Source organism: Asterias rubens, chromosome 3 (assembly GCF_902459465.1).
Source record: "Asterias rubens chromosome 3, eAstRub1.3, whole genome shotgun sequence".
NCBI classification, from domain to species: Eukaryota; Metazoa; Echinodermata; class Asteroidea; order Forcipulatida; family Asteriidae; genus Asterias; species Asterias rubens.
In genome coordinates, this window is record NC_047064.1 from 10,422,928 (window position 1) to 10,450,270 (window position 27,343).

At 39.4% G+C, this 27,343-nt stretch overlaps 2 protein-coding genes across 3 annotated transcripts in view; one reads left to right on the plus strand and one right to left on the minus strand.

Moving 5' to 3' along the window:
- LOC117288432 overlaps positions 1 to 5,969 on the minus strand; it is a 19,993-nt gene extending 14,024 nt beyond the window's left edge. For both annotated transcript variants that reach the window (XM_033769291.1, XM_033769290.1), the window contains exons 1-3: positions 5,856 to 5,969; positions 749 to 1,367; positions 225 to 409 (exon numbers count right to left, since the gene is read on the minus strand). In XM_033769291.1, coding sequence (XP_033625182.1) covers positions 225 to 409; positions 749 to 1,356 — 793 coding nt within the window. In that variant the 5' untranslated portion in view covers positions 1,357 to 1,367; positions 5,856 to 5,969. The remainder of the gene's footprint in view (positions 1 to 224; positions 410 to 748; positions 1,368 to 5,855) is intronic.
- LOC117288060 (macrophage mannose receptor 1-like) lies at positions 3,446 to 25,568 on the plus strand. Its single transcript, XM_033768752.1, has 19 exons — positions 3,446 to 3,728; positions 4,036 to 4,656; positions 10,056 to 10,226; positions 10,874 to 11,034; positions 12,243 to 12,345; positions 13,039 to 13,295; positions 13,837 to 14,020; positions 15,410 to 15,673; positions 16,202 to 16,372; positions 16,534 to 16,557; positions 17,893 to 18,071; positions 19,413 to 19,474; positions 20,112 to 20,212; positions 20,465 to 20,725; positions 21,502 to 21,662; positions 22,501 to 22,606; positions 23,574 to 23,634; positions 23,878 to 24,160; positions 25,380 to 25,568. Exons 1-19 carry the CDS (start codon positions 3,446 to 3,448, stop codon positions 25,566 to 25,568), a joined length of 3,642 nt encoding a protein of 1,213 aa, XP_033624643.1.
- Positions 25,569 to 27,343: the final 1,775 nt, after the last annotated feature.

The window sequence follows — 27,343 nt, forward strand, 5'->3', positions numbered from 1 at the left end:
TTCGAGCGAAGCCTGCTTTTTACATACATTTCTCCTTGGTTTTAAAAGCCCTACTCTGCAATCTGACGCATTATATTTGGTTTCTCTTCAGGTTTTTATAAATTTGATCTTATATGTTTTTTTTTTTCTTCTTTTGGGGAGGGGGAGGAGAAATCACATCCCTGCAGTTACTGAGATTTTAAAGCAGCAACCCTATTCAGACTAGGATTACTTGAACGACTCACCCATCTGATCATGAAGGTCAAGATATGGATAAGAAGCTTTCCTCTGAAAGACCACCTGCTTTAAGCCACACCCATGATCTTGACACGCCCACTGCTGTAACACAGTAGGAATCCAGTTACCAAGCTGGTAGACTGATGTCACAACAAAATGAAGTCTCGACTGGAGACTAGTCATGGCTTCTTTCCTGCAGGATGGAAACAAAACTCTGAATTATTTATTCATAAATACCACGGTTTCGCTATTCCTATTGGTGGAGATCATGTCACGTGGGGGTGTTAAAACTGCTAATAAAGACATTGCTTTGCATATTGGGTCTGAATGTTTGGGTTGACTTACATCTGCTTGGCCAAATTTCAGAAAACTGTTATGCAGAAAATCCTGCTTCGCAAATTTCTTTACTGAGCTAGAAATGAGACACAGCAATCAGAACTACATGGTTTTTTGGCTTGCAACTTATTTTAGCAAAGCAAGAGTTTATGAAATGGGCCCTGGTACATGTATTCCTTTGACATGAAGTTCTTACCTAATTTTTCCTTCTTGTTCCAACTCCTCCATCATTCCATCTATCTGCGATTTCATCCAAGTAGCCTGACTCAAACCATCGTCACTCGTTGGTATAAACACAAGATGAGTGTTACCAGGAATCCCACTAACGAGGGACTCCAGCGAGTCTTTGGATGTCCAGAGACACTCCAAGAAAGCAGAATGGTTGTCAAAGGTGTGGAAGATCATAGGAGTGTTTGAGAGGGTAGGGCTTGGATAAGTCAGGACACCATTAAGCGTGAGTAAGCGGAATGGTTTGGCGGGTTGGTTGGGAAGTATCAAAGACTGATCACTCTGAGTAGTCTTTTCTTGAGACTTTGTCAATGAGTTGAGTAGCTGGCTGTGCAGTGCTAGATTTGACGAGCTGACTTTAAGTTGATGTTGAAGATGATTCCAACCCATTGGAGATGCGTGGTCTCTTGGTCGCATTGATGTTTGTCGTTGCAAACTTTGCGATGCTGTTTTGTTTACGATGCCAGATTTTGTCCGGTGAACATTGTCCAGTTTGGCTGATGTGCTATCAATGGTACAGATTAGCAGAGTGAGCGCAAAGAAGTTCAATGCTTTCATGATTTCAGTCACCTCCATGTTGGATGATTCTGGTGATTACAAAAAAAAAAATACTAAAAAGGCGTTTAAATACAGATACGTCTTCTTCAGAGGGGTTACGTTTCAGTAAATAAAAACATAGGTTTTGAGACAGTATATAGTGAGTAGCCCACCTTGTTGGGCTGTTTTGGCTCTCTTTTAACGTCAGTCTCATAGTTGCTGGCAACTATGAGAAAGACGATGTTAAAAGAGCGCCACAGCCCCAAAAGGTGGGCTACACTGGTGAGGAGTCAATACATGTACATCCAGTTTGTGGTGACAAAACAACTATGTACTGGTATCTACCTTGCTGTGTTATGTGGATTTTTTTCTTTCCGAGCTAGGTCATGCTTTTTATTCGACACTGCCACAGATTAGATTTCAGAATTTGGGCGACTAGGCCGACTTAGTTCAGGAGGTGTAGTTCTGAAAAGAACCATCCTGCTTATTTTTGTACAACCATGGGCAGTAGGTAGGAAATCTGCAGGGACTACTTAGAAACGTACCACTTTCACTTAAGACTTGCGGACAAGTGGTTAAAAATGTGTATCGCAGCGATAGCGTTCCCACTCGCGCGAGAGCAGTGTATGATCGCAGAAACCTGAATCATTACACCACCGCCACAACGTGACGCCGCACACAACAGACCCTTATGATTGACGACTTGTCCACAAGTTCACTTTCACTTTTCTTTTGTAGTCTGTTGTTTGTGTTAGAGGATCGAGGGGAATTTTCGTTATAAACTTATTCAATTTAAAATGAATGACGGTGAAACCACTGGTGACACAGACTGCCAGATGTTTCAACTCCCTCCGGGCATCAAGGTAGTGTCACCGCGACACTCGTTTTGACTTTTATTACTGAGTGGGGATCAAGCCAATTCCAACAAGGACTCTCATTTAAAAAAAACTGATTGATACACTTTAAAATAGCCAAACAGAACCCCAAAACTAAGAAGGAATGAGAAGAGATTGAGTCCGAGTTGGTGATCCCTTTGCAGCACAAAATTTGGCTAGGTGCAGCAGGGTGTCTAGCCCCAATTTGTGTGGCCAAGGATAGCTGAATCTTTAGCCAAACGTCCACCACATTTCCTCATACAAAAATTCTGGCGCCTTATCTACGAGCCACCCGGCAGTACTGTAGCGTCATACGTTATCGACCCTCATATGTTTTCGGTCCCCAACTTTGATTCCCGTTTACCGCGAGATTGTGCAAGCTGCACCAGTGACAGAAGCTATGCAGTTTACTCACAGTTTGTATTTTCATCAGGCTTAATCATGCTGAGAAAAAAGTTTCCTGTCGTTGGTTATGCTCAAACATTTATAAAATGATTGATTTTTGGTACTAATCACTAGTGCATTGTTATGCCAACATTCAAATGAGTCAAAGAAACATCATCCAACCTCGAAAGTTCAAAACAAAATTACTATCTGCTAGATTGAGTTTCATTCTGCTTTAGTCACTAGATGGATCACGTGAGGTGGTTACTATTTGGGATTCTATGGTGTGCCAATATGGGGAAAATATTAAAATATTTTAAGTGAAAATGACAACAAATTTTTATTTTTTATTTACTGCATACTGTAATAAATTCCGATAAGCGTAATAAATATTAAGTCTACATTAAAGAGAAAATATCATAGATTGGTTAGATTCATAGATTCTTATCTCCTGAAACTAAACATTACTGGTCTGAAATGGGGGAAAACGGATTGTTATGAAGTGTGTGTGTTTCAAGGGGGGGGTGGGGTGTTTTACTTTCATGCCTTATGACATTTCAGTCGGTCTTCACTGATGAAAATCCTTTGAACATCCAAACTGGACGTAAGTTTCCTTCAATGCCGACTATTTCAATAGAGCCTGAAGGTGTACTCAAACTACTCAGGGGATTGAATGAAAATAAAGCATCTGGACCAGATGGGATCTCCTCCAAAATATTGAAACTGGAATCGTCCCGGCAGACTGGCTTACAGCCAACATTTCCCCTATCTTCAAAAAGGGAGACAAGGCTACAGCGAGCAACTACCGCCCTGTATCCCTTACTTCAGTATGCTGTAAGCTGCTAGAGCACATTCTCCATAGTAACATCATGAAGCATCTGGATCAGCAGAAGATCTTAACTGAAAATCAACATGGATTTCGTGCTCAGCACTCATGCGAGACACAACTCATTCAGACGATTCACGACTTGGGGAAGTCATTGGACACCAGAAGCCAAACCGACATGGTGATAATGGATTTTTCAAAGGCGTTTGATTCCGTACCACACAAGCGTCTCCTTCATAAAATCAACAGCTATGGAATCAACAGTAACACCTTCAACTGGATCTCCAATTTCCTCACTCAAAGAAAACAACGGGTTGTCATCAATGGTGAGTGCTCTGCATGGACTCACGTCAAATCCGGGGTGCCACAAGGGGCAGTGCTGGGCCCTCTACTCTTTTTACTCTACATAAACGACTTACCAGATAACATCAACTCCACCGCACGACTGTTTGCGGATGATTGTGTCTTGTATTCTATCATCAAAGACCAGTCAGACTCTACCAAACTCCAGCTGGACCTCGACACTCTCTCCAAGTGGCAGGACACGTGGCAGATGAGATTTAATACTTCCAAAATGCTTTGTGCTCCGCCTCTCACATGCCAGATCAACCAAACAGTTCAATTACACTCTAGGTGGCACAACTCTACAAGAGACAGCATCTCATTCATACTTGGGGGTTGAGATAACCAATGACCTTAAATGGGGGAACCATATCCAATCAATCTCTGCCAGAGCGAACAGAGCCCTTGGCTTTATTAGACGCAACCTACACTGCTGCCCTCAAGATCTCAAGTCCATCGCTTACCAGAACCTGGTTCGCCCACTTCTGGAGTACTCGACAATCATTTGGGATCCCTACACACAGGAACAAAAAGACAAACTCGAGATGATACAGAGAAGAGCAGCCCGCTTCGTCTGCAGAGACTACAACCGCACAAGCAGTGTTACAACTATGCTAAAATCTCTCCAGTGGGACACCCTGGAAAGCAGACGGAAAGTGGCACGAATTTCAATGCTCCACAAAATCCACCATGGTCAGGCTGCCGTCCCGGCAGGAAAGTTCTTACAGCCGGTCACACGCCAATCCAGACACAATCACAACAAGGCCTACCAACTGTTCTCCGCAAACAAAGACTGTTTCAAATATTCATACTTCCCCCAAACAGTAAAAGACTGGAACACATTACCACCAGACATCATAGCCATCACGAACAATAAGATCTTTAAAGGAGCCGTCATATCTCACCTAAGAAGTAACTAAAAACTGCACCGCGCACACTCACTCTTCTCGTTTTGCTCTAGTAAGAGCGTTGAGAATATTGATCCAGATCCAGATCCAGATCTGGATTCTAATATAGTAGCCAAAATGCCTTAGGACAAAAATGTAATTAAATGTGTTAAGTAGTAATTGAATAATATTTTTGATTTATTTTGCACGCCATACTAGCTTCTGAATATTCAATAAAATACCAACCAATGAAAGGTGTGAAAACATATGACGTTGCTCCAATGTCGTGCATGCATAAGCACTGTTAATGGCGGACTGTCTCTCGCAACGTAAAACCAAAACTTTAAAAATTTCAACACACCATGAAGTGTAAGTGTTATTGTTAAAAAATTGGATCTGATTTGAAAAGAAAAATTAGTTTTTGATTGTGAACAATTCCTGTTATCCTACTGAAAACACATGACACCAGGATATAATAAACCGGCTGAATGTGTTCACCTAAGTCTTTTATTAGCTTGCTTTGTGTGTATTGAAAAGGATTCAGCTATCCTTGGCCACACAAATGGGGCTACGTGGTGTCAAGATTGAGATTGCGACTAGTTGCGATAACTTAACCCTCCTGCCGACGGCGTTCTGGCTACGCCGCTACGCCGTCGGCAGGAGGGTTACGTTATCGCAACTAGATTGAGACAGGAATTGAATTAGGAAATGATTTTAAATTGTCAGTTTAATTTTAAGTTTTAGATGTGGGAGAATTATCCACTATGCTCCATCCACAGTCTGTGGATTAATTCCAATGCCCAATGGGGGATAACATTCCGTATGGCGCCACCACTTTTTCATTAATTTTTACAAAAAAGGATATCTCATTGATTGAGGTAAATTAGAATCTTTAGATACTATATTATTTCATATCGAATGAAAAAGTGGTGGCGCCATACGGAAACTTTTCCCCAATGGGTTTTCTCCCACGCACTCAACATGCTCAAGTGAAGTAGGAACTGAAAGTGAATCCACATCCCCCGCCTGGCCATTGCCGGCTGGATTCGAACCGGGGTCCAGCCGACCAGAGTGAGTGTGAGAGCTGAGAAAACTGAGTGAGAGTCATGCCTCCGACATCATGGTTTGGAATGGAAGGTGATAAAAGATACGGATGTCTAAATGGACTTAAGACCAACTGTTGTGTTATTTGATAATATCATGGAGAAAGGAAATATATCTTACAGATCCGCCACCTAGTGAAATTACTCGGTCCACTCATCCAGCACTGCTAGGCGGCTACGCAGCATGCAGCATGCAGCATGAGCATGTAGAGCTAGCTAGCGCTATAGACGTACGTACCCGCACAAAATTTCAGCAATAAGCAGTCAAGCGCCCTCTTTAGTCAAGAAGCAACTTTACTTGCATATTATTATATGAAAAAGTTCGCTCGGTCCCAGCGGCCAGTCTATCCAGTCTTTGGGCTGTGGGGACGAGCGAAATGAAAAAGTTACTTGGATTTTTTGCAGTGTAGCACATAATGTTAAATTTTATCCGTTTATATATGCATACTAAAATTAACGAAAATGTTACTCTTGATGCCACGGCATGCCGTGTCGGGAAAAAAAGGAATAAACAATAGTACCCGCTGCCAAAACATAGGATTCGAACTGCCTCTAGCTGCCGGGCAACCTCGGTAGTCTAGTTGGTAAGACACTGCTCTAGAATTGCAAGGGTCGTGGGTTCGAATCCCACCCGAGTAACATGCCTGTGATATTTTTTCACAGGACTCGGGAAAGTACTGAGTATACAGTGCTAACACACATCGGTGTATGGGTAAAAACCAAAATTAATATTCTTTATCCCCGATGCAAATTTAACATCTATTATATCGTTGCGGTACCCGCTGCCAAAACATAGGATTCGAACTGCCTCTAGCTGCCGGGCAACCTCGGTAGTCTAGTTGGTAAGACACTGCTCTAGAATTGCAAGGGTCGTGGGTTCGAATCCCACCCGAGTAACATGCCTGTGATATTTTTTTTTTCACAGGACTCGGGAAAGTACTGAGTATACAGTGCTAACACACATCGGTGTATGGGTAAAAACCAAAATTAATATTCTTTATCCCCGATGCAAATTTAACATCTATTATAATAGTCTCACAACTTAAAAGTAGGCCAACAATCATTTCATTACCAATTCTTGAATAATAAGCAGGATGTCCTGGATCCGGATGCTAATTTCCCTTTCCCCCCCCCCAAACGAAATTGCAATGATTTGGTAAAAAAGGCGGGCCAATTTCATTATGAAGTAATCTGACGGAAAGAGCAAGTCACAACGGCAGGGGAAAAAAGCATTGCAACGTCATTCCGAATAAAAAAAATCGCGTCCCGGTTGACCGGCGTTGCATAAACCGCCTAAATTCAAATTGGGTCGGCTTTGCAGGCACGCGATAAAACTAAAGCCACCACTGACTCTTCGTACCAGAGCATCAGCTCACAGTTTTTAAACTATAAAAACAAACTTCTTTAATAGATCTAAATAACTTAATAGCCCACCTACATGCAAGGAAAGAAGTTTAAACAAAAAAAGGGTAAGGAGGTAAGGGGGGGGGGGTTCACCCACAACCCCGTTTTTCTAGGCGGTGGGGGGGGGGGGGGGTCTTCCGGCCAGTAAACAAGTTGTATAGTTTTCCTTTTTGCATTTTTACAGAACAAACTCCGAACAGCACAAGAAAATAACGGGAAAACCCACACTTGTTTCCGCACGTTTCGCCGTGTGACATGTGTTTAAAATAAATCCGTAGTTCTCGTTATCGAGAATTGATATTGTTTAATGGAATAATATTTCAAGAGAAGTCTTTCACCATTACCAATTCTGTAAACCCTGTAAGTTATTTGTAAATCTGTGAACTTTTAATTTTTTTTTCTGTACCGAAAGTGTCCAATGGCTTTAAAAGAGAAACTGCATCGAGCAATAATGACAATTAAAATGTTATTCTGGTTAGATCACAAAAGTCCAATTTCACATGGGCGGGGCGGTTTTGCGGGGCTATAAAAAACGTGCTAAGCATACAATCTGTCGGGATGGGTTCCTGGTTTGGACCAATGAAGTGTGCTAGCTGTTTGACCGTGGTTTGACCCGGCGAGAGTCCACTGCCCAAGTATGCGTGACTGTATGTATAACAGTTTTTTTCAACGTTCAAATACCACAACTGGGTTCAAATTCAAAGCAAATTTTAATAGTGCCTTTACTTGGTTTATTGTCAGCAGATAAAATCTTCTAATCTTTTCGGAATTAAAATAGGTGCGGGAGGACGGTACCCTGGCACGATAAGTTTTGACCCGATATCAAAAGGCCTAAGGGCTATACGCCTCCCCAGCAACACGTCGATTGCTGATCAGGTTAAGCATATCTGATTAAAATAAAATCTTTACAGACAGGAGATATAATTAATCAATAACCTTTTAATTTATAGCCAATTTCTTCAAAAAGTCTTGGGTTAAAGATCAAAGGCCCATTATACCATAGAGGCATCAACAAACAAAACAAAATAAAACAGAGCAATCATGTTTGTGTGTACATTGCTGTGACGGTTTTCCCAGTACATTTTTTGAATCACTATAGAACAAAATGAATTTTGAACCGTGCCAAAACAATTTAGACTTATTATTAATTGCCTGTTTGCAACCCGAAATTAAAGAATTTTTTTTAACGGAAATCTGCCTGAAAGTAGTTAGTGGCCTGAAGTTTCGACACAGAGTCTTAGAAATCTGCCTGAGCGACAGTTTCCTCTCGAAACCTTCAATGATTTCACCATGATTTCACAAGTTCGTATCTCACTCCTTTCTTTATGTTTCTTGTCAAACTTGCATGCACAATAATCTCTCCAGAACCGGACCTAGGGTCGAAAGTTCTCCCAACTGGGTAAAATCACAAATCTATTTTTTCGGCCTAAAATACACACAAGTATATTGGTACAATGACCAACTACACTGAGAACATTATTATTAAAACCTTTGGATCAAGTCTCCTGCATTTTGAAGTGTATATTCATTGATTTTTGTTGCGTCGGAGATTGACGGGATTCCAATTTTACACTCTGGGTCTGAAATGACCCAGGTCTGGGTCATGTGGTGGTCTGATGATCCCGTTCGGGGTCAGTCTTTATGGCTTAAAAAAAAAACATGTTTCGTATAGTTAAAATTCCCTTTCCCGGTCACCCTGACACTGAAGGCAGACCCCCTGGAATCTGGTACCCGGGTCGCACCCGGGTCAACTCTGATGACCGGGAGTTTTTAGAGTGTATGTTGGTGCTTTGTTGTTTCGATCTCATTTTGCAGACTTGATCATTTTTTCCCCTTTTGGGGGGGGGGGGTCGGTATAGGGTTGGTTGAGGGGTAGCCTACAGATTGGTTGAAGCCGCCAGTTTGCCATAAAAGTAAAAAAAAAAAACCAGCACACACCAGAGTCCAGGTTTATAATTATTTTTATCAAGAATAAACTGAAAAAATAGACTGTTGACGTCGACAATGTGAACTATTGGACCCGAAGGTACACTGAGGTCACAAGCGATCTCTATTATCAAAGCTTTATACACATTTTTATTTTACGATTAAAAACACATTATACGTGAATTATGTGCCTACTCTTATAAACTTTCTGAATGCGGACGAAATCTACAAAATGAGGGTTTTCACAGTTGCGATTTGGTTAGCTTTCGTTGGCCACACCCTTGGTAAGTTTGAAGCTGTCGATTGTGTTTTAAACATCTCACGAAATGTTGCGGCTTCATCAGAATCCAGAAACGCCCACTAAATATGTATGGTACTCAAGCCTGTGATTGGTATAGGCTAGGCCTGGCTTATCGTAGTATAAGTCACTTAGTTTTTAAAGTGTGTGGTTCATTCACGAGCAAGTAATTTTAACAGAAACTAAAGTTGGACTTGAACATCGAAGTTGGACTTGAACATCGACTTACAGTGAAGTTCTTTAAGTCGATGTTCAAGTCGATGCTCCACTTAAAAGTGGAAGTTACTGTGCGCGATGCAATGAGCTGGTTTATACACAACGTTTTCAAACAGCAACCGCCTTATAACGCTGACTTTTAACTGCACCCATGCGTTTGAACTTCAGTTCAAACTAATTCGTTTGTGGTACCGTGCCGCGTGGTAAATGTCGTGTTCATAGCCCGTAACATCTATGGTAAGTTTAGGCTAGCCCACCTTATTGAGCTGCAATGGCTCTCTTTTAACATCGGTCTCATAACAGTCGCCACTGGGTGATCCCTTTATTACCTCCTGGACCCTTCCTAAGACAGTGTTCGCAGATTTAATTTAAGACATGATTGACGAAGGTTTATTCTACTACTAAAACAAACTTATAGAAACTGCATTATCTCGAGAAGTATTCTATGAATATTTGTGGTACATATTTTGTCGTCAGGTACGTGTCCGAAAGTCTCAGTTGGGCAGTATTTCCAGCTAGATGATTGGTGTTACATCGCCCAAGGAATGGAAACGCCATTGTCCTTCAAGGATGCGAATGCCGACTGTAAAACGCTCGGTTCTGACGGTACGGGTAGTTTGGTTGTCATCACTGCACAGCAGACGCAATGTAAGTACTGCATGTGTTTGAAACGTCTTGTCCAATAAAAACTTACTTGATATAAAAGGGCAGCAAAGCTTTCGGCAAAACATTTTAAGAAACGACCCCGTTTCGTGTTTTAGTGTGGAGAATTCCCATTAAACCCTGTGCATTTATGTAATTTGTAATGTCTTTTCAATTGTTTATCAAATTTATATTCCTATAATATAGTCAATTTTGAAGATGTATTTATGTACCTCCACACTGCAGAAATCTTTTTTAACCTTGGTTAACCTTGTAATGTCACATTATTCAGCTTTGTGCTGCCAGTTTTTTATTTTATTTATAGAAATGACTGAATAAAAAGAAGTTTTAGAAAAAGAGCTAAATTTTCGTTCCAAAACTTGAACCAGATGGAAAAATGTCTCAGAACAACCTTTTCCTTTAAATGTAGGCCTACTATCACTATTAACTATTTAGGCCTACTTGCAACTTCGTTGAACAAATTGGGCCAAACTGTTCACAGGTTTTTGTTAATTATTCACAGTGTTGGAGCAGTAGGATACTGGTCTTTGACAATTATCAAAGATAACCTTGACCATGCCTTGACATAGTATTGCACCCCCATAGTTTGCTACTTTTAGCCAATTAAATGTAATTTGTTGTTTTCTTTACAGCTCTCCTGTCTGCCATGTTAGGCTATATGAACGAGAGGAATGCCTGGATAGGTCTCTCTCAGAAGCTACTAAGACCATTTCAGTGGGTCGATGGCACATCTCTTAGTTACACTAACTGGGCCCCTACAGAACCCAATGGATTTGGAATTGTTCCTGGAATAGTAAGTGATCATGGATGGTCCAGAAAAATCAGACAGATTCTTTAAAAAATAAATCTACTTTAATAAGGGGGCGGGAGGGTCTACGGCCTAATAAATTGCCTTCAAGATAAGGCATCTGAAAGCACACAAATTTGTGCAACAAGGGCATTTTCTCTTTCATCATTCTGTTGCAACTTCGATGACCAATTGAGTCCAAGTTTTCACGGATTTGTTATTTTATGACTAAACATATTATGTTGGGATACATCAAGTGAAAATAATGGTCTTTAAAGGGGGTGTTTAGTGCCTTTAAAGGGGGAATAAAGGTTCACACAATATGGCAGCCACAGTAAGTGTTGCTTACTTTTATATAAGCAATTTTTCTTTTTCGTTTGTACAAGCAATTAAATTGTTATACTCTAGTTCTGATAGCCGAAAGTTCATAATGTTAAAAAGTCACTCACAAAGGAAAGTTGTATGGTCACTCCCATTTATGAAAGCAATAGTTAATGTTATTAGAAAATTTGGATTGTTACTCATGTTACAATAATCACAGTCAATGCTGCTTACTTCATTGGGAAAATTTAATTGTTGCGATATTAACTTCCCTTAACTTTAGGGAAAATGAAATTGATTTACTCATGTTGCGATAGTCACAGTAAATGTTGCTTATCTTAATGGGGAAATTTAAATACAACTCAAGTAACAGGACAGGCTGATTTTTTTTTCTGATCTTAAAGGCAGTGGACACTATTGGTAATTACTCAAAATATTTATTAGCATAAAACCTTTCTTGGTGACGAGCTATGGGGAGAGGTTGATGGTATAAAACAGTGTGAGAAACGGCTCCCTCTGAAGTGCCATAGTTTTCGAGAAAGAAGTAATTTTCCACGAAATTGATTTCGAGACCTCGGGTTTAGAACTTGAGGTCTCGAAATCAACCATCTAAACGCACACAACTTCGTGTGACAAGGGTGTTTTTTCTTTCATTATTATCTCGCAAGTTCGATGACCGATTGAGCTCAAATTTTCACAGGTTTGTTATTTTATGGTATAGGTTGAGATACACCAACTGTGAAGGCTAGTCTTTGACAATTACCAATAGTGTCCTTTGCTTTTAACTAAATTTACTATACATTATGAAGTCACATAAATCATTTGGCATTTGCACAAAGAAAAATGGAAGATGTCTGTCTCAAAGAATTTACTCTCGTTCTTATTCCTGACAGGGAATTGACTGCGTGGAACTTGTTAATGACATACTCCACCCTGGAAGCTGGTATGATGTCCCTTGCTTAACAAAAAATGCTTATATTTGTCAAGTTAAGGCAGGTATGTACTCAACACATTGATGACAGTATAGAGTTGATACAGTTACAATCCTTTGAGAGAGCATTCTCCAGCTGGAATGCAGCAATTTTTGTTATTTTGATTGCTGCAATCAAAATAGGCTTGATGCAAATGTCAAAAATCCCCGACAAAACTACTAAGCAGGAAACATGTTTACTCTTTGAGAATTTGTTTTTGTTGCAAACAAAACCTCCAATCCACACACAAACTGTGTTTTGCTATTTAGTTTTTACTAAAAAATGTTCAGCTTATTTGAAAATATTTTGTTTGATAATCGGCCTAACTTACAAAAACTAAAGGATGAGAATCCTTGACGCTTCTTCTTGAAAAAAACCCCAGTTACTCCCCTTGTATATCTGCATGTTTAGAATACTCTAGTTTAGAACACTTCAAATTATGAAAGTCACATCCCCATAGAGTGATCCCACTTTCCAGGTTAATATGTAAACGAATATGTCACTTTGAATGCCATCTGACTTCATCAGATGTTGGCACCCCCCCCCCCCACAAAAAAAAGAAAAAAAGGGCAAGATGGTTCAAGCTAGTTGGTGGAGCTGCAACTTGGGTCGCGTGTTCAAATAATGCTCTGTAGTAATTGGTTTTTGTTTAACCCAAAAATTACCTGTAAAATGGTTACCTGAGCAAGCGCTTTAAAAAAATCTCTCTTGACTTTAGTTGACGCGACCATTGTACCTCCAATATCAACGGAGTGCCCCCTTAAAGACTACACCAACTTCTTCTCATCTTGCTACCGCCTGTACCTGGACCCCAAGACCTTTGATGAAGCCCAGAAGACGTGCCAGAAAGACTCTGCGATTGACAGCTTCCTCGCTACTACTGACGTAGGCTATGAGAATGCCCTCCTTGAGTTTCTCATCTACAGACAAGGAGCAGGTGCATCTTCAGTTTGGATTGGTCTACAAAAGGATACAGTGAGTAACTTTGCTACATTTAGTAATATTATTTTACTCCTAGAACTATTTCGGTTTCGTCCATTACGAGAGACGATAGCGGACGAAACCACAATAGTTCTAGAAGTAGTATTATTTCACCTTATCACAGCATGCAAACATATTTCTTTGCTTTCTGATTGTCCTTGCTCTGTGGTGTAGCTATACTCGTCTGGTAACTCTGAGCTGCATTGGAACAATTAATTAGCCCATCAGTGTTCTTTTAAAAATAGCCTTCAGTCTGAATCTAGTTTTCATTCTGTTCATTGACCTTGTTAATGTCTGTTGGGGTATTGTTCACATTTGGTCCTTAGTATACAAAAATGATGGCCTCCTTTTTAACTATGTGATCATGACCAGTGGTATTTAGGTTTTGGTAAGAGTTACTTGAGTCTGTTTCCAGATGAGGACTTGTTAATAAAACTTCCACATTCCACTTTGATTAAAGTTTGAAAGGTAATGAGAGTAAAGCAAAATTTGGATTTAAGCGAATGTCTTGATTAAAGTTTTGTTTCTTTGTTAGACAACTGCTCAATTCAAGTGGTTAGACGATTACCCAGTGGTCTTCACTAACTGGGGAGTGAACCAGCCTGACTCAAGCAATACTGAGCGAGCTTGTACACAAATAGTGACTGATCCATCCAGTGCATCATGGGATGATACTACCTGCGACACCAAGCTGCCATTTTTCTGCAAGTTTAGAATTGGTAAGATGAAGGGGTCACTTTTCAGAAAATAAGGTCAGGAATCGAGATCTTTCTTCTGAATGTGACCTATGGAGGTCTTGATTCAAGAAAATGTGTTCTTTAAATCTAGACATGATTTGCATGATTTTTAAATGGCTCGAGTTTTAAAACATCAGGGCTTAAATTTGTTGCAAAATCCACAAGACCGTTTTTTCTTAAAATGAAAGTCGGGTTAACAATTAGGTTAAAGACAGTGGACACTATTGGTAGTTGTCAAAGACTACCCTTTACAGTTGGTGTATCTCAACATATCCATAAAATAACAAACTTGTGAAAATTTGAGCTCAATCGGTCATCGAACTAATAATGAAAGAAAAATAACCCTTGTCACACGAAGTTGTGTGCGTTTAGATGGTTGATTTCGAGACCTCAAGTTCTAAACCTGAGGTCTCGAAATCAAATTCGTGGAAAATTACTTCTTTCCTAAAAACTATGACACTTCAGAGGGAGCCGTTTCTCACAATGTTTTATGCTATCAACCTCTCCCCATTACTCGTCACCAAGAAAGGTTTTATGCTAATAATAATTTCGAGTAATTACCAATAGTGTCCACTGCCTTTAAGATCTCAACATCTTTGAGTTGTTTGCAGCAATTGTGCATTTTGGTACAAGCCACTAACAGCCAATTTTTCTCTTCATATTTGCAAAGCTTGCTTTATCTACAGATTTTCAAGATACTTTTAAAGACTCATTAGTTTGTCTCTATATTTTTGGTATCAAATTGCTTTATAACATTTCATTTCATTGTTTCATGTTTTGTGTTACTATAGAGGCTCCTGCATAATGCACTGTGTCTCAGACTATTATTATATTTGAAGATTGTTGATACTGATTACCCATTCATAAATACCCCAGACAGTTTCGCTATTCCTATTGATGGAGAGCGTGTCACATGGGGGTGTTTAAACGATTGACAATGACCATCTGGACTCTGTTTATAGCCGGTTAGTCTTAGTGCAAGACATTTCTTGTTACGGGCGATGCGGGCGCTGTCGGTGAGTTGGCCGCGCTGTGTGTGAAAAGGAAAACGTAAACGTCTTGCACCAAGACTATACGCGCACGAACGAATCCGGAAACTGTCAGAAATAGGCGTCTCCGTCATAACAGTGCAACACACAGACGTACAGAGCACAAGTTTTACACAGTTTCTTACTTATGAATGGGAATAAAAGAGTAATGGGAATAAAAGAGTACCTTGCAGGGTCATTGCCGTGCAATAAAGGCCCTCGCCTTCGGCTTGGGCCTTTATCACACGGCAACGACCCTGCCTGTTTTAAATGGCCGTTAAAGAACTCGTCGCTACCCTTTTATTCCCTTATTTATAACATAGCTTTTTTACACAATGTCTAGGAGGACACCGTCCCCCAGTTGTTACTGAACCGCCCACGACTGGGAACTGTCCCAGCGGATGGGAAAAATATGGTTCGGACTGCTATCTCTTCCAATCATCCAATCCCAAAGTCAACCAGAACCGGGCCCAGTATAACTGCTACCTTAATTATGGATCACAGCTAGTGACCATACACTCCACTGGACAGAATGATTTCATCAGTAAGAAGTCAAAAGAGAAAGGATACAGCGCTGTGTGGATTGGCTTGGAGAGAAATGGAAATGGTAATATTATCACCATAGATGTTAAATTTGCATCGGGGATAAAGAATATTAATTTTGGTTTTTACCCATATACACCGATGTTTGTAAGCACTGTATACTCGGTACTTACATGAGTTCTGTGGCACAAAAAAATTACACGCATATTACTCGGGTAGGATTTGAACCCACGACCTTTGCAATTCTAGAGCAGTGAAAAATTGTTGTTATATAAAGAATTTGTGTTTTGCAATGTTATCAGATAGAGTAATTGTGGTATTGGATAGTAAGTGGTGCTGTGAACAACTTCCCCCTGATGCGGTAGGCCTGCATCTTTTTATCAAACATTTTAGAGTTGTTACCCCTTTTTCTTCTATTTAATGTTACATAGACTCATGTTAGGTGAAAGCCACCTTTAGTTTAAATACAAGCATTAATTATCCATCATTTTCATATTATAATGTTCTGTTTGTGTAAGGCACATTGATCGGTTTTCTGGAGAAATGCACATTATAAACCCGCACTCTTCTTTTTACCATTGTACATTATCAGGTGGTTTCCGATGGCAGGATGATTCTCCACTAGATTTTGAGAACTGGGCAAACAAGCAACCTGACGTTCCACTCCTACAGCAATGTGTCAAGCTTTACCCTGATTTGTTTGGCCACTGGAAAGATGAACTCTGCTTTTCCAATGCAAACTCTGTGTGTATGATGCCACAGTGTGAGTAGATTTCACTTTATTTAAGATAAGCTAAAGTATCAATTTAACATTAAAGACTAAGAAGATAAATTAAGATTTTGCTATTTTGAGAAGCTTTTGCTATTTGGTAAAGAAAAGTGTTTATTTTTATTTTTGTTTTGTACCTATTTTTGTTATTCCAGACCAAGACGGGCAAGCACCTAATTGTAAGTTTGTTCCCGCTTTCTAACATTCCAAAAAGTGAAAGATGTGCATTCTTTGTAAATGTTTGTTGGATGATTTCAGGCACTGTCTCATTATTTTCTTTTGAACCAAGATCTTGCAAGTGTCCTCAGACCTAATTAATTGCATTAAGGGGGGCCCTTCAATTGATGTCTGGGCCTCTCCCCACCCCGGGTGCCCCCACCCCACCTAATAAAAAGAAAACTAAAGTTCAAGCTTCCCCTTCTGGTAAAGCCACTGGAACGGAACTGATATCACCTTGATCCTTAAAATTGTCTTAAAAGAAGTAAAGCAGGTGCCAAAGGGAGAAAGAAATAGTCTACATTGTGTCAATGAACCTGTAGTTTTGTATTTCTGGTGACGCTTAGAGTCTGTAAGCCTGCAAACATCTGGGAGGTTCAGGTTACAAAATAATTAAGGGGGACACAGAGATGCAGCAGATCCTCATCTACAGACAACCATTCGCCAGATTTGGGTGCTACCTACTAAAGCCCTTTCCAATGGTAGACTTTTGAGACGCTGGCGGCAGCAGACATAACGGTTTTGCAGTTCTAAGCGTGCTCGCAAAATACTCAGTATTGCGCTTGTAGGTCTGAGCACGCGCAGAACTGTGAAAAGGACCATCAAAAAGTCTCCCATTAACGCTGTTCAGACTTTTGGAACAGCCAACGAGTGGCTGAAATCACTGCAACAAATCTGCAAGGGTTCCAAAGAGAGTTAGAAGCCATGCCAAGTGCCAGCTATAAGAGGGATGGAGCTTCCAATCTCTCTCAGGACAGATTTAACAATGTCTTAATCTGATAAGCACGATAATTGTCAGAACTAGCACAAAATAATGTGTTTTGCAACCCACCCTCTTTGGACAGCAGCAACTCAATATAATAATAGTAATAGTGGCTTCTTATATACATCTCTCAGGTCCGTCACACAGTGACGCTCATGGTGCTTCAACATTATTACCCCTGGTCACTGGGCCTTAAATCATTCCTGAAACCATCTCAGCTCCCTGGGGAGTATACAGCCTGTGCCGCCATATGTAGCGCACTGAGCTTTTCAATCACAAGAACCATCTCTACCCTCAAGGTACCCATTTACCCCTGGGTGGAGAGAAGTGCCTTCTCACAATGACACAATTCACGACTAGGATTCGAACCCATGCACACTCTGCTGAACAGAAACACAAGAGCTTGAGTTCAGTGCTCTAATCCGCTTGGCCACGACACCCCACATATAAGATTCAAGATTCAAGTCATTTTCAGGAATTTTCTCATATCTTGTCTCCCATCCCTAATGACTACATTACTTTTTCTGTTGCATAGCTACCATATGCCCAACAAACAGTGACTGGATACTGAATGGTGACTACTGTTACATGTTCTCTGAGCCGATAGAGAACTCTGGATATTCATGGCAGGATTCTCAAGAGTGGTGCAACAAACACGCAGGCCACCTTGCGTCCATCGAAAATCAAGCTGAACAGGACTTTCTGAATGAGTTGGTATGTCAGTTTAGATATCATTTGGATTACTCATCAGTTAACTTAATCAATTTCATAATAATAATAATTAGATTTATGTAGCGCCTCACACTAAGCCAACCTCGAGGTGCTTTACAACATAAAATTTTCATAAAGAGTAAAACGAAAAAAGAAGAAAAAAAAGAAGATATACCCCCAAAAGTTGTATTATACATATAATAAGTTAGAAACAGTAAAAAGTTGTTTTGAAAAGATTCAAAATACACTACCAGTAGTTGTCACAAAAGTGGTTGTTAAGAATAGGAATAACCCATTAGCTAAGACCAATACAAAGTCAATAGTGATAAATGCACTTAAGAGTTGCTAAAAAGCTCACAAGCCTGCTGAACAGAACAAAAATTGAAAGTTCACAGATTTACAAATAACTTACAGGGATTACAGAAGGTAATGGTGAAAGACTTCCATTGAAATATATATGGTTTTGAGAACATATTAAAACAATTATCAATTCTCGATATATCGAGAATAATGGATTTATGTTAAACACGTGTCATGACACGACGAAATGGCGGAAATAATGGTGGGTTTTCCCGCTGTTTTCTCCCAACTCCGATGACCGATTGAGCCTAAACTTTCTCAGTTTTTTTTATTTTGTTGAATTTTTTTTTATGGAGTACCCCATGAAACAAGCATAATATCCCTTAGGGATAGCTAAGTGCTCATTTCAACAGACCATCCTTAGAAAAGAAAGGAAATAATGGTTATTGGACTATGCCCCACTCATTAGAAAGTGATGAGAGACAACAACTAGCATCACACTGCAATCATAATTGCAGGATGTTACTTAAGGTATTTATTTACTCAACATTTGAATGACTGCATGCCCTGTTATTGTATATATAAGTTGTGATACACGAAGTGTGGGCCTTTCGACAATACTGTTTACCGATGGTGTGCGATTGCTTTAAACAAGGGCTACCACCCTCCAACACCAGTATCCCAGACTCAACTAAGTTACATGAAGTCTTTACATCTGCTGTACAAAACACACAGCTAATATCGCATTGAGTGTTGCTCTTGATTGAGCTCATCAATATTATCGAATCAAGATCAAAATGAAACACAGGGTTATAGGCCTAACCCCTACCTATAATAAGTGTCTATTTTATGTACTACCAGTTCTAGTACACAGGACAAAAGCAACTGTGATGAAGTATCTTGCTGAAGGACGCAATTGCCAAGACCGGGACTCGAACCCACACCTCATTAGAACTAAGTAACACAGGCCAAATGTTTTGATACAATCAAATTTATAAATTAAATATCCTTAAATACCTTTTCCCTTTTTTGTACTTTATGTAGCATTTTCAGCTCATTCCCGATTTCTGGATTGGTTTGAAAGAAACATCGGATAATTCATATACGTAAGTTGTCCCTCTGGTCAATTTTGAATAGCTATAGTAATTTTTGTTGGAGTGAAAAAGTGGCAAATTGGAAACCGTCTGTTTGTTTGATCCAAATGAATAAAAAAAAATAACTGAGCAAAAAAACACAGTATAATTGATACAAAGAAAACCATGATGGGGCATTTTCAGAAGCCAAAAGGAGATCCATTTCTGTTCATTTGTATCATAAAAAAACTGTAAAAAAGTTAATTGAAAAAGTTGCAGCTTTTTTTTCCATAAAAGAGTGGAAACTTCTGCCGTTTGCATGCCAATTATTTCTTTGCCGTTGTTAAAGAATACAACATTCTTTTTCAAAAGTACCAGCATTTCAGAAACAAAATAAATATTCAAATACATATTCAAATACCTGCCCTACAACATGGCGTCTGTAAGCGAGTGCATGTGCGTGTATTTGAGTGTGCCGAAGAAATCAAACCGGGGATGCTGCGTGCTTGTCTGCGTGCTTCATTGATGTACGCAATTAGACGCACATTTGGCTTGCCCTACAAGATGGCGACTTTTATGGCAACAAAGAGGTTATTTGATACAGTCTTTTCAAAGCTTTTATTTATCTGTCTTTGGTGCTAAGATTTTGTACGTTTTGTTTGTGACTTAGATGGTCTGATGGCTCTGCTTACTCTTTCCAACTCTGGGATGAGGGAGAACCTAACGACTTCAATGGCGCAGAACAGTGTGTAGAACTCAACATGTGGAAAGGTCAGTCTGTAACAATAATACCAGAGTGACCTGTGGTCCTCACCAGAGTGACCTGTAGTACTTTATCTGTAGCTTTTAGGTTTTCACCTTGTATTTAAGTTTTGCGATATTAACCTCCAATAAAGTTTGGTAAAACTTGTAGGCTGAAGCTTGGTCCTAATGTACTTCTAACCATGTCCATTTTTCTGCAGTTAATTTTAAGAGCGATTACCAAGATTAAACCTTTTCTTTAAATGCTATTTTGACACCTAGGTGGTAAATGGAATGATGTTAACTGTGGAGTAAAACAAAGCTACATCTGCAAAAAGCCCAAGGATGCAATTTCAAGTGTTGCCACTCCAACGGACAAACCGCTGACGGGAGGATGCCCGGATGGATGGTTTCAGACGATCACTAAATGTTACAAGGTCTTTGGTGGACCTAGCAACCAGAAGACAAGGACAGAGGCTCAGGCTGAGTGTAAGAAACACAATAATGGTAACCTGGCAATCATCTTGAACAGCGGAGAGCAAGGTTAGACCCTAAAATCATGAAAAAAAAAACACTTTTAAATCTCTGATTTGGTGCAATAATCAAGCATGATGTTCTTTCTACTCTAGTCTGATTTCAGATTGTTCTGCCTTAAGCTTTTGGAAAAATCAGAAAAACTGTTATTTAAGAGCCTGAAAACTCTATAAAACTTAAATAAAGCTTTATTTTAGGTCTGCTTTGTTTTTGCACATCCACAACCAACCCCTATAATTTTAAAACTTAAGTTTAGTTTATTTAAATGTATAATTCATTACGTAAGCTAATAAAATTTGTTGATGTCTTGCACTTCTTGAAACTGGTTTGTCTGAACAAATTAAAAAGGCCAGTCAATCCAACAAACAAATTTGCTTTAAACACCCATCTCCCCCTCCAACCCCCCCCCAGATGAAAATATCCATAGTTATGTCACTTAAAGTAGGGTCAAACATTGGTAACACCTTCCAGAAATTATTGTCACTTTGTATTCTTCGAACTCCATTTATTATCAATCAACCTTTTGTTCACAAAAAAAGCAAATGATGATCCTATCTTTAACTATAGGAGTTTATATATTAGTCCACGCCCTAAACCCGGCAGCAATGCATTTTTGTGATGTCGCGGTTATATCCTTTTACCCAATGATGGCGACTGCTCGGCGCTTTTCTGAGCTCCTGCTCTATAGGCTAAGCCATATTTGCTGTTATTATAATCTAACAACTAGTTTGTCACATTCTGCTCAGCCAAGTTTTATTTATCTTATCCTGAATTCATCTTCACAGCGCTTCTATCATCACTGATGGAGAGTGATAGTGAATCCCTGTGGATTGGTCTGAGTAATATCGGTTCACCCAATGGACAGTATCAATGGAGCGATGGATCTAAGATTGATTACACAAACTGGGACAGAGGACAACCACAGGGATGGAACGACCCAGATGTAGTAAGAACATTTCAGATTAGAATATTATTTTTGGATTTTACCCATAAGCCAATATAAGCACTGTATACTCAGTAATTTCCCCAAGTCCAGTGAACAAATATCACGGGCATATTACTCGGGTGGGATTCGAACCCATGACCCTTGAAATTCTAGAGCATTGTCCTACCATTTAGACTACCGAGGTTGCCTGGTACCTAGAGGCAGGTTGAATACTATGTTTTGTTCAGATTAGCTTCACAAAAATACAACCAACAAAAACTACCTTCTATATAAGGCAGTCAGGTTGACTCAGTGGTTTCTGTCCCTTCCTTTCACCTCTGTGGACCCCCTGCGTGGATACTCAGAGCCTTGCATTTGGATATTTCAGGCCCTGACTGCTTGGGTTTCTCCCTATAGGTATTTCTCTATTGTCTTCTTTACACAAAAAGTTGGTGTGAAGTTTCCGTACGGATGCTTTGCCGAATATAATTATATAATTTAGATTCAGAAAGACACACATAACGAAACAAAGTGCTCAGAAATCAGAAGTTTCTTAGTTTGTTTCAACCAAAGTCTATGGATATAAGTTAAACTTTTATGTTTTAAGAAGTTAACTTTTCCAATTCTCAAGCCTTCGCTGTCAACTTGATCCAAGAATCTGCTATAGGCCATCACAAGAAATTAAGTGCTTTTTGTCTATGGCTGTTGAATGTTCGTGCATGAGAATGACAAATAAGGATTTTGCAGTGATCTAGCAATGACCACAATGATCTAGGGATAAAGGAAGTTGTCCCCTTTTAAAAGGACTCTTTAAAAAAAATTTTGTACATACATAAACAACTTTTACTTGTAATTACAGCCGCAGAATGACTGTGTACGAATGATGAATTCACCACATAACCCTGGTAAATGGTCAAACGTCTTCTGCTACATCAAATCTGGTTTTGCCTGCACCACAGATTCATGTGAGTTGAAACCTGAAAGTTCCATTTAAATGCACTGGGTACTTTTGGTAATTGGTCAAAATAATTGTAAGCATAAAGACTTACTTGTTAGTAATCAATGGAGAGATGTTGATAGTATAAAACATTGTGAGAAAACGGCTCCCTGTGAACTAACATCGTTTTTGAGGAAGAAGTTATTTCTCTCTTTAAAATATTTGAATTTGATTGCGAGACCTCAGAATTTGATTTTGAGGTTTCGAGTGTAAGCTTCTGAAAACACACAACTTCATGTGACAAGGTTTTTTCTTCTTCCATTATTATCTTGTAACTTCGACGACAAATCGAGTTTAAATTTTCACAGGTTTGTTATTTTGTGCATATGTTGAGATACACAAGTGAGAAGACTGGTCTATAACAATTATCGAAGATGTCCAGTGTCTTAAAGGTTCTTTATTTGCTTTGCAATGTTCAATACTTATGAAAAGTGTAGGTTATGCAGCACCAGTCGCTACATACAGGGAACACAGCATGTATCCCCTTCCAAAACAATTACTTTCTTTGTGCCCTAAATTTGTCTTTGTGCCCCAAATTTGTCTTTGTGCCCCAAATTTGTCTTTGTACCCCAAATTTGTCTTTGTGCCCCAAATTTGTCTTTGTGCCCCAAATTTGTCTTTGTGCCCCAAATTTGTCTTTGTGCCCCAAATTTGTCTTTGTGCCCCAAATTTGTCTTTGTGCCCCAAATTTGTCTTTATGCCCCAACTTTGTCTTTGTGCCCCAACTTTGTCTTTGTGCCCCAAATTTGTCTTTGTGCCCCAAATTTGTCTTTGTGCCCCAAATTTGTCCCGCAATGAGACTTACTTACATTTTTTCCTGATGGTTAAAATTTAATTAAACGCCAAACCTTTGCACCCACATTAATGCTTTAATGTTCACATTACCCTAGCTCAAGAATAACCTTAGTGTAAGTATGGTGGTGGTGCTTTTTCAGCAATGCAAAACTACTACATCTTGATGCACAGATTAACAAAGAATATGGTGTTGGAACAGCTGTACATTTGCGTATACTTCGATTACAATAGTGCAATATGCTCACGGTTAGAACAGCGCAATACACCCAATGGTGTCCTATGGGCAGTATACACCAATCCGGGGCCGCACTGTGCGCGTAAGTGTTCAGCACCGCGCGCCATTGCCTCAGTGTCTTCAGCGCCTAGATTATGCACAAAAAGACACCACAGTTGTTAATTTTTTCAAGAGAGTGCGCTACCAATTGTACACTCTCAACCAATCAGTATCAAGAGGATTCAATTTTGTCATTTTGTTGTAGCTCCTGATTATCCATACCAGGAGATAAAATTTGAAACTACATGCAGCAACAAGGATTATTTGAGTTTCCACGGTTCTTGCTTCAAGTACGACACAACAAAGAGAACATACGACGAAGCTGTAGAGTTCTGTAAAGCAGATGGGACATCAATAGCATCTATAAGGGATGGCTTTGATGATTCCATTAGTGTGGTACTACTCTATGTTCATCAGTTGACTGATGCCTGGATTGGGCTACGTAAAAACAGTGTAAGTTAACAGGGAACATATCATAATATGTTTGCTTAAACACAAAAAGGAGCTAAGCACATCAAAATTTATAATGTAAAATATTAATTACATTACATTACATTACAATACATTACACCAGAATTAGATTACCAGCTCAAACAAAGTCACATATGTGGCTGGTATCCTGCTCCTGGACCGTGTTAAACAAAGTTGTATATGCTTCAGAAGCACTTCAGAAGCTTTATGAAGTTGATTGAAGATTGTTTTGTTTTTGCCTCAAGGTGAAGGACTTGGAAAATAGTTTAAAGAAAGACATAATTGGGTACATTTTGTACAGTACTTTAATAACTTTCATAAAAGGTTTTCTGTTTATGGTTTAAACAGTTTGAGTTTCTGTTTCTAAACTTTAAAAAGAAATTATAATTTTTCAAATACTGAAATGTAAGGCAATATTTGCCATAACGTTTTTCAACTTTGTTCTCATTTTGAGGGAGCAGCGTGCATTTAGTGAAGCATGAAGCAAAATAATATATTGTGTTCTAGTTTATAATGGATTTTATAATGGGGTCATAGTGGTCTCTTTTCTTGCCTTCCACCTAGGACCCCGGTTCGCACAACCATGCCATTGACACTTTGTCTTCTGGCGATGACTATAAGCAAGCTAGTCGAAACATTGAGATCAATTTAAGAACTGACTCCATGGTAGTGCAGTTAATATCGATCCTAAAAGCTAATATAGTAGTCCCAGCCAAATATCCATACCTTCCGCCCAGGTAGTAGTTAAAAAGTAATTTTTTTCAGAACTGAAAAGTCTCCCGGTTAATCTGATAAATCTACTCCACGGTGGTAGAATATAACCAGAAGACAATTCTCTAAAGAACAAACTCTACGGGCCTTTAGATACAAATATGGCGTTACGGCAAACTAAATATACATTGATGCCTCACCATGCAAAGCTTCAAATCACATAGAGTGGGTTTCTCATCCCTACCAGACTCTTAGGTCACTTTCCCTGGAATATCTCTGAGGGGTTTCTCTCCTACTAAAACTGTAACTTCCATACTTCTTCTCTCCATTGGGCTCTTTGGCTAGTACAGTGGTCTAATTTTGCTTTTATGAGAGTTCTTGGCTTCACAGCCAGAATAAATGAAATATATAAATTGTACAGCAGCACACTACTTTTAGCATTTGTTGAACTGTTCATAAATAAACATTGATTTCTATTTTATACTGGCAGTTCACAGAAGTATACGAGTGGGGAGACGGATGGCCTTATCTGTACACCAACTGGGCACCAGGACAGCCTAGTTGGACGGGTACCAATCATGGATGTGTCAGCTTAGGTAGAGAAGGCTACTGGTACGACAGAACCTGTTCTGGAACAGAGAAACATGCTACCATATGCAAAGAAGCTCAAGGTAAATAGTCGGTCAAACAGCGAAAAGGGGGAAGGGCACAAGCATGTCCCCCTCACATGGCCCACCATTTTAAATCTTGATTTGTATGATTAAACAATTCATATGTAAAATGTTACTTTAGAAGCTTTAATGTGATGATTTGAATGTTTGAAAAACTAAAGGCCTGTTTACATTTACACTGCTGAGAAACGTATTAGTTTTTGCCTTCACATCAAATTATCTTGTATACAAAACCAAGAAATGGCATATAACAAGAGCACATAACTTATACACTGAAAGAGGAACCTTACAGAATTGGTTTTGCTAGCAAAAAAAGTTGCTGGCAGTATAAGCACATTATGTAATCCACCATATACTTAAACTGACAAACCTGTAGAAGTTTTATATAGGTCGATCCGCCATCTGGTTCACGAGAGAATAGTAAAAAAACCAAATTTACAAATTTTGCATTTTGCATCGATGCCAAAACAAAACAGAATAAAACGCTCATTGAGTGATAAACTCCAAATGCGAAGTTAGATTATTTATTTCATCAAATATGACATTTCAGACAGAAATATTTCAAGGGATGTTTTCTACTATCACCATCATTAGACCGTGTAAGTTAATGTATGTATATAAATTTGTGATCTTCACGATTTACGTTTCTTACCAATTCTGTAACGTTCCTTTAAAGGCAGTGGACACTATTGGTAATTACTCAAAATCAATATTATCATAGAACCAGATTTGGTAACAAGTAAAGGGGAGAGGTTGATAGTATAAAACACTGTGAGAAACCGCTCCCTCTGATGTAAAGTAATTTTCCACGAATTTGATTTCGAGACCTCAAGTTTAGAATTTGAAGTCTCGAAATCAAGCATGTGAAAGCACACAACTTCGTTAGCCCTATATAGGACTCTTTCTCTGTACACAGGAACAGAGTCCTAACTATTGAGGCCCGTTTCTGGGGCGGAAAAATTTCACAGCTTCATAACTTAAATCTTACCTGCAACAAGCCACTAATTTCAACAGATTCACATTCCATGGCGGCATACATTTTTCTGCGGTGGGTTTTGGTCCTCATATTTTCCTCACAAATCCGTCATTTTCGTGAAATAAGTTAAAAAATTCCCGTTTCGATCGTTTTCTCACAGTGTTGTCTGTTGTCGTGCGTACGCATATACATTCGCGTGCAAGACGCACGATGCAAGCTTAGACGCATGAATTCTTGGTCACCGTATCTTGACTGCACAGCGTTAACAACACAATCCAAAATTTGCGCGTCGTGCGTCTTGCGTACACAGGGCAGACTGTGAGAGTACGAAAAAAAATGGGAATTCCTTAACGTTGGGAGCTGCATTATTTCATGAAAATATATGACGATGAAAACCCACCGCAGAAAAATATATGCTGCCATATAATGTGAATCTGTTGAAATTAAGATTTGAGTTATGAAGCTGTGAAAATTTTCCGCCCCAGAAATTTACCCTGATGTCCAGGACGCACTGTAGTACAAAACGAAAGTGTAAGGCCGCCAGGGCTAACGACTTCGTGTGACAAGGGTGTTTTTTCTTTCATTATTATCTTGCAACTTCAATGACCAAATGAGCTCAAATTTTCACAGGTTTGTTATTTTATACACCAAATGAGAAGACTGGTCGTTGACAACTACCAATAGTGTCCACTGTCTCATTAAGAGAAATGCCATAGGAAACTACAGTCATGCCCCCCCCCCCACCCTCGTACAAAATGGTGTGCCCCTAATTGTGGCCCTTAAAATTGTACCTCATTAGTTTCAGCA

Coding starts and splice junctions, on each gene's coding strand:
- LOC117288060 (XM_033768752.1), top strand. CDS start 3,446: ATGAAGCATCTGGATCAGCAGAAGATCTTAACTGAAAATCAACATGGA. Junction 14,021..15,409: donor TTTCTGCAAGTTTAGAATTG/GTAAGATGAAGG, acceptor CACAATGTCTAG/GAGGACACCGTCCCCCAGTT. Junction 16,373..16,533: donor TGTGTGTATGATGCCACAGT/GTGAGTAGATTT, acceptor TTGTTATTCCAG/ACCAAGACGGGCAAGCACCT.